The sequence below is a fragment of the Macaca mulatta genome, chromosome 2 (genome assembly GCF_049350105.2).
Source record: "Macaca mulatta isolate MMU2019108-1 chromosome 2, T2T-MMU8v2.0, whole genome shotgun sequence".
NCBI lineage: Eukaryota > Metazoa > Chordata > Mammalia > Primates > Cercopithecidae > Macaca > Macaca mulatta.
Genome location: NC_133407.1, coordinates 22,863,988 through 22,879,656, shown reverse-complemented (window position 1 = coordinate 22,879,656; position 15,669 = coordinate 22,863,988). Strand labels below are relative to the sequence as shown.

Sequence of the window (15,669 nt, the reverse complement as noted above, 5' to 3'; positions counted from 1 at the left end):
ATAGCAACATTTCATAATTCCTAAGTGACAGTCTTAGGAAACACCTCTGTTAAAATATATGAAAATTGGTCCCTGGTTATCTGTCATAGCTTAACTCCTTATCTTAACCAGATTTCCATTATCTCTTTTGAAAAGGTGCAGAACGTGTAATTACCTTGAAAATGGAAATTCCTGGATCAATGCCACCTCTCATTCAAGAAATGCTGGAGAATTCTGAAGGACATGAACCCTTGACCCCAAGTTCAAGTGGGAACACAGCAGAGCACAGTCCTAGCATCTCACCCAGCTCAGTGGAAAACAGTGGGGTCAGTCAGTCACCACTTGTGCAATAAGACATTTTCTAGCTACTTCAAACATTCCCCAGTACCTTCAGTTCCAGGATTTAAAATGCAAGAAAAAACATTTTTACTGCTGCTTAGTTTTTGGACTGAAAATATATTAAAACTCAAGAAGGACCAAGAAGTTTTCGTATGTATCAATATATATACTCCTCACTGTGTAACTTACCTAGAAATACAAACTTTTCAAATTCTAAAAAAATCAGCCATTTCATGCAACCAGAAACTAGTTAAAAGCTTCTATTTTCCTCTTTGAACACTCAAGATTGCATGGCAAAGACCCAGTCAAAATGATTTACCCCTGGTTAAGTTTCTGAAGACTTTGTACATACAGAAGTATGGCTCTGTTCTTTCTATACTGTATGTTTGGTGCTTTCCTTTTGTCTTGCATACTCAAAATAACCATGACACCAAGGTTATGAAACAGACTACATGTCCACCTACGTTCAAAAAGATAACTGTCTTGCTTTCATGGAATAGTCAAGACATCAAGGTAAGGAAACAGGACTGTTGTACAGTATGACAAGATAAGACTGAAGATATTCTAATTTAGTTAGTATGGAAGCTTGTCTTTGCTCTTTCTGATGCTCTCAAACTGCATCTTTTATTTCATGTTGCCCAGTAAAAGTATACAAATTCCCTGCACTAGCAGAAGAGAATTCTGTATCATTGTAACTGCCAGTTCAGTTAATCAAATGTCATTTGTTCAATTGTTAATGTCACTTTAAATTAAAAGTGGTTTATTACTTGTTTAATGACATAACTACACAGTTTAAAAAAAAAAAATTTTACAGTAATGATAGCCTCCAAGGCAGAAACACTTTTCAGTGTTAAGTTTTTGTTTACCTGTTCACAAGCCATTAGGGAAATTTCATGGGATAATTAGCAGGCTGGTCTACCACCTGGACCATGTAACTCTAGTGTCCTTCCTGATTCATGCCTGATATTGGGATTTTTTTTCCAGCCGCCTTGATGCCGAGGGGCTAATATTAACTCCCAAAGACACAGGCATAGAATCGGACTCCTTTGACCTTGTTCAATCACTATGAAGCAGAGTGAAAGCTGTGGTAGAGTGGTTAACAGATACAAGTGTCAGTTTCTTAGTTCTCATTTAAGCACTAGTGGAATTTTTTTTTTTTTTTTTTATATACTAGCAAGTCTGTGATGTACTTTCACTGGCTCTGTTTGTACATTGAGATTGTTTGTTTAACAATGCTTTCTATGTTCATATACTGTTTACCTTTTTCCATGGAGTCTCCTGGCAAAGAATAAAATATATTTATTTTAAAGGTGTGTGGGAGCCTTTACTACACCTTTATCTTCAGTAAAGAGACAGAAAACACAGTTCCATTTTTAATGTTTAAATTTCATTTCAAAAAGCAGGTCTGTAGTTTGTAACCATGACAGTTAAAATCTGTGCTAATGCACGGCAGTCTATAACAATTCTACAAGCCAATCAGACAGACAGTACGTGACATTTCAATGAGTAAAAAAGAGCATAAAACTGTATGTGTAAGAACAAAATGTTAAAAGGCCTACCACAATAATAAAAATCCATCATCAATTACATCATCACATTAAAATAAGCCAGATGTACAAAAGTCTGAGACAGAAAAGACAAAAGGACAACACAAGGTATTTGTTGAAAAATGTTTGTTTGTGCTCTTTGGGCACTTAATTAAACATTGCAAAATCAACATCTTCTTCTTCTTCATCAGACTCTGCAAAATATTTTACTTCTTTCCTAGCCCGACCGGTTCGTGGCAGAGAAGGTGGCTCAGAAGGGAAGTCTGAGGGGAAGATGTCCACATCTGAATCCTGATCAAAGGATGTTTTCTTCGGTTTCTAGATTTTTTTTTTCAATAGATTAGATTAGATTTAAAAGTTATTAAAAGAAATAAAGACTAGTATGAAGAACTATCACTCCTTAAACTTCACTTATGTTTAGGAAGTATTACAAATCATGGAACTTTTAAAATTAGAGTTGTAATGCTAACCTAAGTTTAAGACCAGTTACCTTATTTTTTGGAGGAAAAAGATTACATACAGTAATTCGCTACCTTGGTGGTTTCATATTTACCAAGTTCTAGCCTGAAAAATGTAACACTTATATTTCTAAAATTATATTTTACCCAAAAAGTATGCACAATGCCCAGATTAGTAAAAATTCAAGCTGTCCTATTGCTAAGTACGTATCAAGAATTCATGGGAGGAAACAAGACTCCCGCACCACGTGGAGTATGCACTGTTAAGTGTTTTAAAACATGCAAAGCATCACCGAGGTGGACCTGAGACACAGAAGATGACTGGATGGAAAAGGTCAGTGTGGAAATCAACATAAAGCTATGATCATCTACATTGGTATTTTTAAGTTTTACTAGGAAGAGAAAAAAAGGGATGGAGGTAGCTGATGTCATTCATTTACCAAAAAAAAAATAGTGTACTTCTGGAAAAGGGTCAGACTAATTGGGAAAATTAGCCACAGTCAAATAAATTCAATTAAAAAAAAAATCAAATTAGCCCTGGTCAAATAAATCCAAGTTAACAGGAAACAGTCTTTAGTCTGAAAAATAATATTTTAGTCTGAAAGAGTCTAATATTTAGGTAACATAACAGTACTATAGCTCAATGGATGAAATGGAAGATTCTAAGTAGGTTAATTTATAGCACACTGTTATTTAGAAACTAGTCCTGATTATATACATTTATACTTGAATAATTCCTTAACCATATACAAGCCCCATATTGATATGAGATGCTAGGTGGAAAGCTGTTCCAGGACTGTAGTAATAAGCAAACTAAGTCAGTTACAGATCTTTTTTTTAAAAGCCATGCACTAATGTGCAATGATGTTCCCAGTTACCTTGCTTGCTGTTTTGGATGTTTTCCTGCCAGGGTTATAGTCGCCTTCATTTTCAGAGCCAGATGCTTTCCTTTTCTTTGCCCCTCGGCCTTTACCTTAAAATGATACAAAAGGTTTTTTCTTCCATGGGTAAGTGCAATATAAAAAGATAAATGCCACAACATTGTAGTTTATTTCTTTGGCATGCCCAATCAGTGGAACACTGCAGTCCTAATCTCTTACTATGAGTGATTATAAACAACTTGGCAGTAGCATTTCAATTCTGGGATTGACATGACCAAAGACTTTTTCACAAATATATTTAAATTAATGGGAAAGTCCCAAAGACAAATTTTAATGATGAATCCCTTCATACATAAAACATCTGTATTTGCTATGTGGTCCTTGAGCCTGAAAAGGAAATACCTTGGAAAAGTATTTTTTAAATTACATGTGATTTAAATTTTTTTTTTTAATTTCTAATTTGTCATGGGCCAATACTTTTAAAAATACAATAGAACACAAATTACTAAAAAATGTAATCACATGCTGTTTTATTAACACAAAATTATCATCAAGGTCTAAATGTTTACTCAGTTTTACTTATCAAAGACTAGTAACAACCAATTGCATATCCCACGTTGAGTGGCACCATCTGAGAACCACCAGTATTGACTATAAAATGTCAAATACATATTCCTTCTCAGACCTAGACTTGGCACATGCAGCATTTTTTTCATCTACCTAACCTCTTATTCTCATCATTGGAGGTGAAAGGAGAAAAGGTAATATTTAAGTAGGGGCCAGATGTTCTCCATCCCACAATGATGCCAATGAAATAAAATAGAACTAAATAGCAATTAATTTTAAATCTTTAAAAATTCCTTGACAGCTAGATTGGACAAGTACAAAGATAGCCTTACATAATCTTGGCATGTCATATTTGATCAAATTAATCAGGGAAATAGCATTTTTGAATTGATAAAGGCTTTCAATCCTGCATATCATGAGTACTACCTTCCCAGTCCCTATGATTCTTTTCCACCCTATTATCCCCATTTCCCTTTGGTCCACAGCTCCTTATCCCAACCACTCCTTTAAGAAATAGAAGAGCCACACCGAGGAAGATATCCTTCAGTTGAATAAAAGATGGAGCAGCTACCCTCAGAGCATATCATGTCTTACAAACATATTTTATAAAGCATCTTTAAGGGCTTTCCAGATTCTGGAGACAAAGAAGGGATGCCACGGAGAACTGGAGCTGGTTCCTTGTGTGGTCCTGAGTACAGTTATTTCTTAGGTGAGAAAAAAAGTTCTAGCCTAAGAGTCCTGGATCTAGCCCATTACAATAAGTGTCACAGTTTAGTTAGTGTGGAGTGCTAATCTGACTTTTTAATAACAACTTTCAGTGAGTTGGCTGCAGGGGAGAATTTGGACCATTCTTAGGGATTCTTATTTAACCTCTTTGAGCCTCAGTTTTTTTAATTTGTAAAACAAAGTGACTGAACTAAATTGCTATACCTCCTTTGGACTATATTCAGCACTGATTCCTAGACACACCCCTTACTGAGGAGTAAAGCAATTTAAAACAAAATAGATACCTAGCCTCTCTAAATTCAATGAGGTAGAAAAAATTCCATCTTTTCCATACAGTATATGTTTAAAGGGTTATAAGAAGATAATCCTCACCTTTTGGTGTTGTAGTCTTCTTTGGAACGCCAAATTCTGAATCTGAGTCAGAGTTTACAGCCTCTACTACTTTCTTCTGTTTGGGGGCTCTCTTGGGCTTAGGGGCTGTATCTGAAGACGGTTTTCCTAGTAAGCAAATTTCCATTTCACAGGTCAATATACTTACCAACAAATCAAACTGAAGAGAGTCCTATATAAATGGAATTTCTCATAGCTGATTAGAAACTGAGTTGCCTGGCTGGGCGCGGTGGCTCACACCTGTAATCCCAGCACTTTGGGACACCAAGTTGGGTGGATCACCTGAGATCAGCAGTTCAAGACCAGCCTGGCCAACATGGTGAAACCCCATCTCTACTAAAAATGCAAAAATTAGCTGGGCATGGTGGTGGGTGCCTGTAATCCCAGCTACTTGGGAGGCTGAGGCAAGAGAATCGCTTGAACCCAGAAGGTCACAGTGAGCTGAGATCACGCCACTGTACTCCAGGCTGGGCAACAAGAGCAAAACTCCATCTCAAAAAAAAAAAATTGAGTCGCCTTAATGAAATGGTTTCTCTCTGCTTGGCGGCAATGTAAAGGCAAACAATTTCTCATAGATGACAAAATGCTTTTTATTTAATTATGTATAATTTGCCCTTAGGTAATACAATTAAGACATTTTAAGGAAGAGCCATTAAAAATAAATTAAGCAGTAACTTTTAAATATAGTCATGACAAAAGAGTAGCATATTTGATAAATTAATTATAACCCAAGTATAACCACAGATCAAGTCCTTTTAGAATGTTTTAGAGAAAAAAAAAATGTATGGGATCCTCAAATACAATGAATAGAAACCAACTCACTTCCATTCAAAAGCTGAAATCCAGAGTTGGCATTTTTATATGGAAAGAAATATAAAGTCCTAGATAAGTAGACAATAGATACAAGGCCTTTGCTTTGTTGAATTTTGAAAAATAGACCTTGTTTTACAGCTTTATCTGCAGTTCTATGTGAAAACTGATAAATCAGGCCAGTTGCAATGGCTCACACCTGTAATCCCAGCACTTTGGGAGGCCAAGGCAGGCAGATTACCTGGAGTCAGGAGTTTGAGACCAGCCTACCCAACATGGTGAAACCCCATCTCTACTAAAAATACAAAAAATTAGCCCAATGAGGTAGCGTGCGCCTGTAGTCCCAGCTACTTGGGAGGATGAGGTAGGGGAATCGCTTTAACCCAGGCAAGGGAGGTTGCTGTGAGCCAAGATCAAGATCATGAGCCAAGAGCAGGAGGAGCCCTAGGAAAGTGGCACCCATATTGTGTGGTTTTTCATGACTATATCTACCACAAGAACCACAGGGCAGCTCCCGGCAGGGAGTATAAACTCAGCCAGGTGTTCTAGGAACCACTTTTTTTCCTTTGCTTGGAGTTACATGGCACTTTCAATTTACCAGGCAAACAGGTCAGATATCTGAGTACTACAGCTGCCTTTCTGCTGTAAACTACAGAATTTAACTTGTATAATATATGCAATTTGGAGTTAACGCAGACAATCCCACAGAGGGATGTCATGCATCCTCTTCTTGAAATGATATTTTAATTGGAATTGTATTTTGTAAGGGAGACTAGAGGAAGGTCGAGGACTTGCTGGGGTCCCTGAAATCACACCACACAGGCAGTCACCTATTCAACTTAGACAAGGCCAGTTCAGCTATTAAAGAAGGAAGCAAGTAGAATAGGTGCCATGATATTCTAGCCTTTTAGTCATGCTAAACTCATTAGGTTCAATATGGGTGAACAGTTCTATGAAGGAAACGGGGTATGTTTCAATAAGTAATATGGCTCCTAAGTTTTCAGGGTGTTTATAAGATGCTCATATGAAGATTATTTTAAAAAGATGTTTTTTGATTGTTCTGTTATTTGAGATGGAGTCTCACTCTACCGTCCCAGCTGGAGTGCAGTGTTGCCATCTCAGCTCACTGCAACCTCTGCCTCCCGAGTTCAAGCGATTCTTGTGCCTCAGCTTCCTGAGTAGCTGGGACTACAGGCATGCACGTGCCACCACACCAGGCTAATTTTTGTATTTTTAGTAGAGATGGGGTTTCGCCATGTTGGCCAGGCTGGTCTCAAACTCCTGAACTCAAGTGATCTCCCTGCCTCGACCTCCCAAAGTTCTAGGGTTACAGGTATGAGCCACTGCACCCAGCCTGACTGTTTTTTTTAAAAAAAAGAGAAATTAGAGGGTCTATCTCAATTTGGGTTCCCCAGATTTGGGCCAATCTGCCTAATCCTAGAGTAAGGATTTAAGTATAAGTATTTATTTGAGAGGTAAAGGAAAGGGAGACAAAAATGAGACAACGAAGAGAAGGCAGCCAGTAATGGGTAAGTTATCAAGCCAATCATCACTCTAGGAGCTTAATTCCACGAGAAATTTTTGAGAGCCAGTGTGAAACACACATCTCACAGTTGGCTCACATGAGAGGCAAGGACACTGAGATATTTACAGAACAACTTTCCTCAATCCACTAGTTAAAGGCAGCTGGGAGCAGGGGAGCATTAATATTCCAGCACAGTGGCAAAGAGGAAGTCCTCAGGCAAAGAATGCAGACATTGCCCAATGTGCACTAAGTGGTAAGGGCACTGGGACATGAGTAGGTCACTCAGTGTGTTGGCTACAGAGACTCTTGTACATAACCAATTTCTCAATATGGTTCTAGTGCAGTCAGAGTAAGCAGGACTTTCCAAAATTGTTCTACTACATTCAATACATGTGTGACTGTAATGAGGTTGTCTGTTGTGAATTTTTAAAATCCTTGAGGGAACAATCCATATTATTTACTTGCTATCTTAAGTAGCACACATCTCAATTAGATTTGTGGGGTTTTTTTTTAAGTATCATCCTTCAAACACAAAGCACAAATACTGACCCCTTTCAGAAAGACCAAGGTACATATATCTTGGTACTAGTAAGAGATCCATTAATCAACTCAAAGTGTTTTGTGGCCAATCTAAGGCTATGAAAAAGAGAGAAGCTGCATGACTCACATAGAAAAAGAGGACCTCCACTGAACTGATCAATCCCTCCACATAAGGAGTTGAGTAATGATCAACAAAGATAACAGAAGCAGGCTACTAGCAAGACAAAATTTTAATCTCCATTACAACCTAACCACAAGGGAGCTTTTCTAGAAAGCTATCTTTAGATATCAATGTATGGGATTATTTTATAATTACAACAGCTTTAAAATGAAGTCTTAAAGAAATTTTATTAATTCCCTCACATGGTTAGAATTTTATTAATTGCCTCACATGGTTAGAAAACAAGAGAGGTTCTCCTTGTAAGCACTTATAGTTCTTAATTGTTTTATGATAAAAAATGCAAATAGTTTGAAATTAAGTTACATTTCCTTTTACATTAACTATCTCTATGCAATGCTTAACTCAATCAAATATAAGTACATACCCTTTTTAGCAGCTACTGTTTTACTTGGAACTTTATCTATCTGTTTCAGACCAAATGATGGTGAGAAAACAGAAGCAGAATCTTCTTCATTACTGTCAAATTTAGCTGAATCTAAAAATTGCAAAGCCTTCTTTTAGTAAAGAGATATTATAAAGATCTCTCAGTAAACTTTGACTCTTAACTGATGACTTCTCTTTAGCTAGACAATTGATCTTATGTTACTATTATGTGACCAGATAATCCACAATATACAAACAGCAGAAAATAAAACATATCAGTTATACACCAAAAATGTTAACTCTGTGGTGAAATAACACAGAAGTGCATAAAGTAGTAAAAATTAAAAGTACTAAATGTTAAATATTTAAAACATAACTGACCAATTCAAAAATACATGCTGACAATTTATTTTAAAATGAGATATGAAAATGTTCCACTGGATTATTTTAGTACCTACATAAATAATACTATTAACCATTTCAGGAATATCAGTAACAATGTTTACATCTAAAAGAATAGTAAGTATTCCTATTTTAAAATAAATTATTGAAGACTAATTCAAAAGGCAGACAGGCTTACCTTCAGTTTACTTTTGCATGCAAATTAGTTTAATCAATCCGTTCTTCCCTAACACCATAGCACAAACTTTTAAAATAGCTACTTGGATGTAAATAAATATGTTTATACAACTCTTTTGACACACTGTCAAAAATGAGTATCTATACATATGGAACATGTACCAAATATGTCTAAATGTATAGATGTGTGTATTAAAAAATGACCGTGAATAAATTAAATAACCTTAAAAATTCCATACAAAAAAAATATAGGAAACAAAAAGTATATACACCAATTAAATTTGTTCTTATGAAGGTTTTGATCTCTCAGGTAACTAGGGTTTAGTAAAACCAATCTGCAATCATACTGGTGCCCTTACAGATTTAGAAAACTGTAGTATATACATTCACATTGCCATGAAAATCAAATTTCAAGCTTTCAAAATTTCATTACTTCTTGTCTCTCATTAAAACACTACACATACACTCACACCCATAAACAAAGATAAGCATTTGCGTGTCCACCTAAATGCTTCCATAATGCCTATTTTGACCAATGAGTTAGGAATCACCTCAGAAAAAGTAAAGAAATCTTATTATCTTGAGCAAAATATAAAAAGGAAGTTTCCTACTTATAAAAAATTCTGAAGCTAAATCATGACCTAACGATTTATTTACTGTTTTCTCTCCACCACTAAAAGCAAAAGTACAGTAACTAATGAAAAGACTAAATGAACATACCATCTTCTGACTTCTGAGAATATGAAGGAAATGAAAAGAGATTTCCAAAATCCTGACTTTTTTTGTCATGCAAAGATTTTCTATTAGAAAGAAAAGAAACACCACAGAGGATACAATTTAAATATCTGACTTCAGTCCTGATAAATTATATATAATACATACTGCAGGATTATAATCACAGAACAAAACTTTAGTTTTCATTTCTTTCTCTGTTAAAGACAGGGTAATAAAACTCTTTCTCTCTTACGTGTAAAAGTGTGCACACATATCCATGATCCATGTGCACACACCATATATGCACACAGACACCATACAAATCAATTATTTAATATAAAAAAGAATGGAAACTAAGCAATGGTTTAAAGTTATTCAAAATACTATTAAACCAAATTCTATAGTTGATAGAAATAACCATTCCAGAATTTAAGATCAGCAAACTATGGACAAAAACCCAAGGAGAAAGACAGAATCCCCATCACACCTGGCAACAATCCTATTTCTAATTCAAGACTACAGGTGGGCAATTATTTCAGGATCTGGTGAAGGCCAACTGTAATACGTGAGAAAATACTTTTTAAAAAATCGAAAATAGTTCACAAACCTCAAATCCCAGATGTGTTCATGCTCACCAAAAGCAAGAAAAATCTATCGAGGCCAAATTTAGGGAAGAAACAAACCACCCAATTCTAAGGACTTAGTAAGTTTTCTCAAAACCAGGGGTTGTCCAACTATATCCCATGGGCCTGCTGCCTATTTTTGTAAATAATACTTTATTGGAACATGGCTACACTCATTTATTTACATATCATTTATGGCTGCTTTTTTACTAGAATGGCAGCATTAAGAAGATGTGACATAAACAATATGGCCCACAAAGCCTAAAACATTTACTATTGAGCCCTTTATGGAAAAAGTTTGCCAATCCTTCCTTTAAACTACAGCAACTGTGATGGGAACAGCTGCAATATTAACAAGATTGATTCCTTCATGAAGAAGACCTTGCCTAGAATAACAATTTCTTAGAAGAGCTCACTATAATATCTGTGGCAAATGTTTACAACTAACTATACCACATCACTAAATAGCATTACTTACTCTGGAGTGGCTTTTGATTTGCCTGGTGAAAATGTATATTCATCTTTATCTAACCCATCTGAAGGAACAAATTCATCTTCCCCATCATTTGTTATGGGAGATGCTTTAACTTTCAATTCTTCTAAATCATTATTGTCATCATCATCATCATCAGCATCATCATCCTCTTCTTCTGAGAAATCAAATGTGTATTTAGGTCTTTCGGCTAGGAGGAAAAATAAAAATGAATGTTAAACTCAAATCCTAGCTTTATATACGTGAAATATTATTACTGATAAAGCGTTTAAAGTATATTCTGACCATCTCTAAAAATACTATAAGAAAAAAAGGCAAGCATTTACAGAATAAAAGCCAACAACTTTGGCCTTAGTTATTTGGTAGTGTTAATGTCTGTCTTACACTTTCCAGGAGGCTACCAGATAATACTGTGCATGTTAGGAGAGCATAAACTAATGTACTTATTGATATAGTTAATTAAAAACGCTAAGGAAAGTAGTCAATATGGCCTTGTCTCATACAGCCATTATACAAATGACAACCAATATAATGTTTCCCATATTTGCAATCACAAACAACAAATTTCACAGTTATTTTAAAAGTGCTAAACTTTCTTGTTTTTTGACACAGAGTCTTGTTCTGCTGCCTGGACAGGAAATGCAGTGGTATGACTGTAGCTCACTGCAGCCTCAAACTCCTGGGCTCGAGCAATCCTCACCCCTCAGCCTACTGAGTAGCTGGGACTACAGGTGTGCCACCATGCCTGGCTGATTTTTAAGAAAAAATTTTTTAGACACAGGGTCTTGCCATGTTACCCAGGCTGGTCTTGAACTCCTGATCTCAAGTGATCCTCCCTCCTCGCCTCCCAAAGTGCTGAAATTACAGGTGTGAGTCACAGTACCAACACCTAAACTTTCTCTTAACTTTTTGGATAAAAACTTCTATCTTCTCTTCAGAGTTAGTTTTACTATGAAATAACAGAGTAATTTTTTAGATGAATGAGAAAAGACAGGAGACATAAAGATCTCAATATATTCACAAAACAATAATACAATGCATAAAAAGATACCAATTATAGTGAAAGGCATATTGCTATAAAGCAAGTATGTTTGATTATAATTTCTAGCATGTATTATGGAATAAAATTTTTAAATTACTTGGATGTTACATAATTTTACACCTCACTTTTGATGTATGTAAATACAGTTTTAAAGCATTTAATAAACAATTTTCATTTAACTTAAACTACTCATATTAAAGATTCACCTATGCTACCTATGTACACTAGGGAAAGAAATTCAATCACCTGGTGATTACAGAACCAAAGAATTTAAGGTCTGATATATAATTAAAAATGTATCTCTCAGAAGTAAACACCCACAATGCTGTATCATTCATTTTAATAAATTAGGACAAATTTTCAAATAACAAAATTTCAGAAGAATGTACAAAATAGAAAACTCACTAGATGTTAATAATGTCAACACTTCTTGTTAATGAAAATTCAGAAAGGATCAAATTATATTCTTATAAGTACTATATTACTATAATAGCAAAATGGGGTTTCACAGTTCACCCATACCACTATCATTACCTAAAAGAGAGCTATGTACTCAGACTTCTAAAGCAGGAGGAAATTTTTTATGATACAAGGGGTAGGAAACCAAACAAAAATAAAACCACAAAGCACTTCTAATATTAAGAGATCTATCATTGCTGGTATTGTGGCAAGGTACATTTTTTCCCAAACATCTTCAAACTGTGGAAGGCATATAAACCAAACTTTATAATAAAAATCAGTAAGGAAACATGGTTCACTTTAGAGAAATCTATGTCCAACTTTGCTAGAAAGACCATTCTATAAAGCATTTTTTTCTTCTTCCTAACTGTAATGTCTGAAATAGTAATGGCTTAGTACTTAAACAACACTGATAATACTAACAATACCAACGCATAGGCTAAACTATAATATACAGTAATATTAAATTACTGTTACTGTTAATATCAAGTTGTGTTACAATACCGGCTGCTCTCCTAAGCAACGAATCTCTTGGAATAACCACAGGTTCTGTTTCTTCCAAGTCACTTTCTGACTTGGATTCATCATCTGACCAAGGATTCCGTTTCTTCACTTTCTTTGCACTAGGTTTACCAGATGATGTGGGTGTTTTTCTCACTCTGGTACCTAAAAAGCAAAAGAATAGCAATAAAGTATGTACCCATATTTATACAAACGTCATTAGTAAAAATAAAATTGTTATAATGAAAAGTTCATTAAAAATAATAAATGTTTATTAAAATTGAAGGCATTATTTCAACTACAGAAAAAGAGCACAATCAAAAGAATCTAGTAATACTCTATACATATGGTTTTTCTCTCTCACCCACAAAACTATAATAATTTCTCACCAGGCTCCTTCTTCTCCCTTTTGGGTTTGGGGCCTTTATTTATAGGAGCTGACGGAATCAATGCCTCTTCTCCTGCACCTTCTACTGGCACTCCACTGAATTCTTCATCAAATTCCACTTTTACTGCTGTAGTATCAAGATCACCCTACATAATAAAAAGAAAATCAAACCACGAGTAAAAATAAAAACATCGCATATTTTAGAGATAGTTTCAATCAACAGATAGCTCCTCCAAATAAGGAAGTTTAAAAACTGTGATTCTGACGAGGTCCTAACAGCTGACTTTGATCAGACCATGTTTTACTTCACTTATCTATAGTAAATAATATTGCATATAACTCTAATTTTCCAGTACATTCAGTGAAATGACAGCTATTTAGAAGCAACCATAAAAAATAAGGCCGCTTTTGATTATCAGAGGGATTTCCAGACCACTAGCTAAAAGGTACCTGCAAAATAAGTTCCTATAGCTCAGGCAGGCCTTTATATACTATTAAAAAATCTTGTAATCCCAGCTAGTGGGGAGGCTGAGGCAGGAGGATTGCTTGAACCTGAGAGGTGGAGGTTGTGGTGAGTCGAGATCACACCATTGCACTCCAGCCTGGGCAACGAGAGGGAAACTCTGTCTCAAAAAAATAAAGATACAAGTAAATTTTTAAAAAATCTTCAAATTATTGAAGGAAAATAAGTAACATGTGTCTTGCACTGCTAGACACTGTAAGGCAGACCCCAACCTTAAGACTATGGGGTAAAAAAACAAAAACTAAAAACACAGAGGCACACAACAAGCATGAGTCATTACAATACAAATAACAAACATAGAGGCTGGTAGAGCCGTGGCCCGAGGGGAGAAGTGAGTAACTCTGCTCAAGGCAGGGTCAAAAAAGTCTCCATGGAGAAGTACCTTTTCTGACTGAGTTCTAAAGGAATCACGTTAAGTTTGTCAGGTGAGAAGCAAGAAGGGAAGGGCATCCCAGGCAGAACGCACAAAGTCATCTAACAGGAATTAAATGTTTACAGAATTAGGTTTTTAAACACAGGAAATAGTCTGCTAGAACTCAAGGAAAGGTGAGAAGAAAGTAGCCAGGAGGAGAAACACACAGAGGCATACAGGTGCTAACACTGTATACCAAGAATTTGTGCATAGTCAGTGGGGAGTCACTGAAGATTTTTAAGCATAACAATCAGACTGACTTTTTAGAATTTTCATTCTACTAGTAAAATATAGAACTTAAAGGAATGAAGTAGAAAGTGGTAGAAATCATAATTAAATGACTAGAAACTGAGAGAGTTAAGAGGACCACTTTAAAGTATCTCACAGAAAACACAGAATTCTACAGCAACGTCAAATGGGGACCAAGATAAGGGGGTGGATTTTGAAATTACTTAGTAGGCAGTCAATAGGATTTAGTTACTGATTAAATGAGGAAACTCCCAGGTTTTTGGCTTCTATCAGTGATGGCTGATAGTGTCATTAACTGGGAGAAGGCAAAGAACAGATTTTTAAATCAGGATAATGAGCCCAGTTTCAGACATGCTGAGTTTGATGGGCTTCATGCATTCAAGTGGCTATGAGCTTGGCACTCCTGAAAGCATTATAGCTTAGGAACAAAGATTTAGGGGCCATCAGTACGAATTGAATAAGCTCTAGGCATAGATGAGGTTACTTGAGGGGACCATTTAAGGTAGAGAGAAGAGTGCTGATGAAATGAATCTGACAAACGCCAACTGAAAAGAAGCCATTTTCCGAAGGAGACAGGCAAGAGTGTCTAGGTAAATGAACCTGTGTGCGGTGGGGAGCCAAGTAAGAGGAAAGCAGTATAGACCTGAGTTTATCACAACAGTAGAAGAGAGAGCCCACTCTGGTGTCAAAATGCACCTACGCTTCAAACATTAGCTCTGCACAGAGAACTCTCCAATCTCTAACTCTAGCTCTTTAGGCTAATTTTTCAAGCTCTAGTAAGAATGAGGCTATATTCCCACCTACTTGTTGGACACATCTAAACGTATACTTCCTGAATTCTAAAAATCAACCTGTCCAAAAACATTAGCCTCTCTAAGCCCAACATGTACTCCATTTCCTCAGCTCTGAACATTTTTCTGATGTTTTCTTCTTCTCGCTAACTCTGGTCCATCCTGCTTGAGGTGAGGTCAATGTCATTTTTTTCTTTAATCCTCAATAGCACTTATCAGTGACAATGACATAGGATGTGCTTAGTAGTTTAACTAAGGACAAAAACAAGTAAATAGTAAAAGATGACAGAGTACTTTGTAAGTCAAACAGACCCTTTCCCACTCTAAGTCTTCTTTAACGGATTATGACATAGAACTAAAGCTTATACTTTAAAGTTGATATACTCATGGTTGGGTTTTTGGGTTTTTTTTTTTTTTGACTTCCAAGTTTTTTATTTTTATTTTAATTAATTTATTTATTTATTTATTTTTAGATGGAGTCTGTCGCCCAGGCTGGAGTGCAGTGGTGCAATCTCAGCTGACTGCAAGCTCTGCCTCCCAAGTTCACACCACTCTCCTGTCTCAGCCTCCCAAGTAGCTAGGATACAGG

The 15,669-nt window shown here is 35.9% G+C and overlaps 2 protein-coding genes across 5 annotated transcripts in view; one reads left to right on the top strand and one right to left on the bottom strand.

Annotated features, from left to right (window-relative positions):
- Nucleotides 1–1,627, top strand: part of RARB (retinoic acid receptor beta) — a 772,903-nt gene extending 771,276 nt beyond the window's left edge. For all 3 annotated transcript variants that reach the window (XM_028843631.2, XM_028843632.2, XM_015132297.3), the window contains one exon: nucleotides 136–1,627. In XM_028843631.2, the coding sequence (XP_028699464.1) occupies nucleotides 136–332 (197 nt within the window). In that variant the 3' untranslated portion in view covers nucleotides 333–1,627. The remainder of the gene's footprint in view (nucleotides 1–135) is intronic.
- Nucleotides 1,628–1,678: 51 nt separating this feature from the next.
- The window catches only part of TOP2B (DNA topoisomerase II beta), a 66,528-nt gene continuing 52,537 nt past the window's right edge, over nucleotides 1,679–15,669 (bottom strand). Inside the window, exons 29-36 of one of the 2 annotated variants that reach the window (XM_015132251.3) lie at nucleotides 13,107–13,251; nucleotides 12,721–12,882; nucleotides 10,701–10,905; nucleotides 9,606–9,685; nucleotides 8,308–8,418; nucleotides 4,870–4,995; nucleotides 3,202–3,296; nucleotides 1,679–2,183 (exon numbers count right to left, since the gene is read on the bottom strand). In XM_015132251.3, coding sequence (XP_014987737.2) covers nucleotides 2,013–2,183; nucleotides 3,202–3,296; nucleotides 4,870–4,995; nucleotides 8,308–8,418; nucleotides 9,606–9,685; nucleotides 10,701–10,905; nucleotides 12,721–12,882; nucleotides 13,107–13,251 — 1,095 coding nt within the window. In that variant the 3' untranslated portion in view covers nucleotides 1,679–2,012. 2 annotated transcript variants of the gene reach the window in all.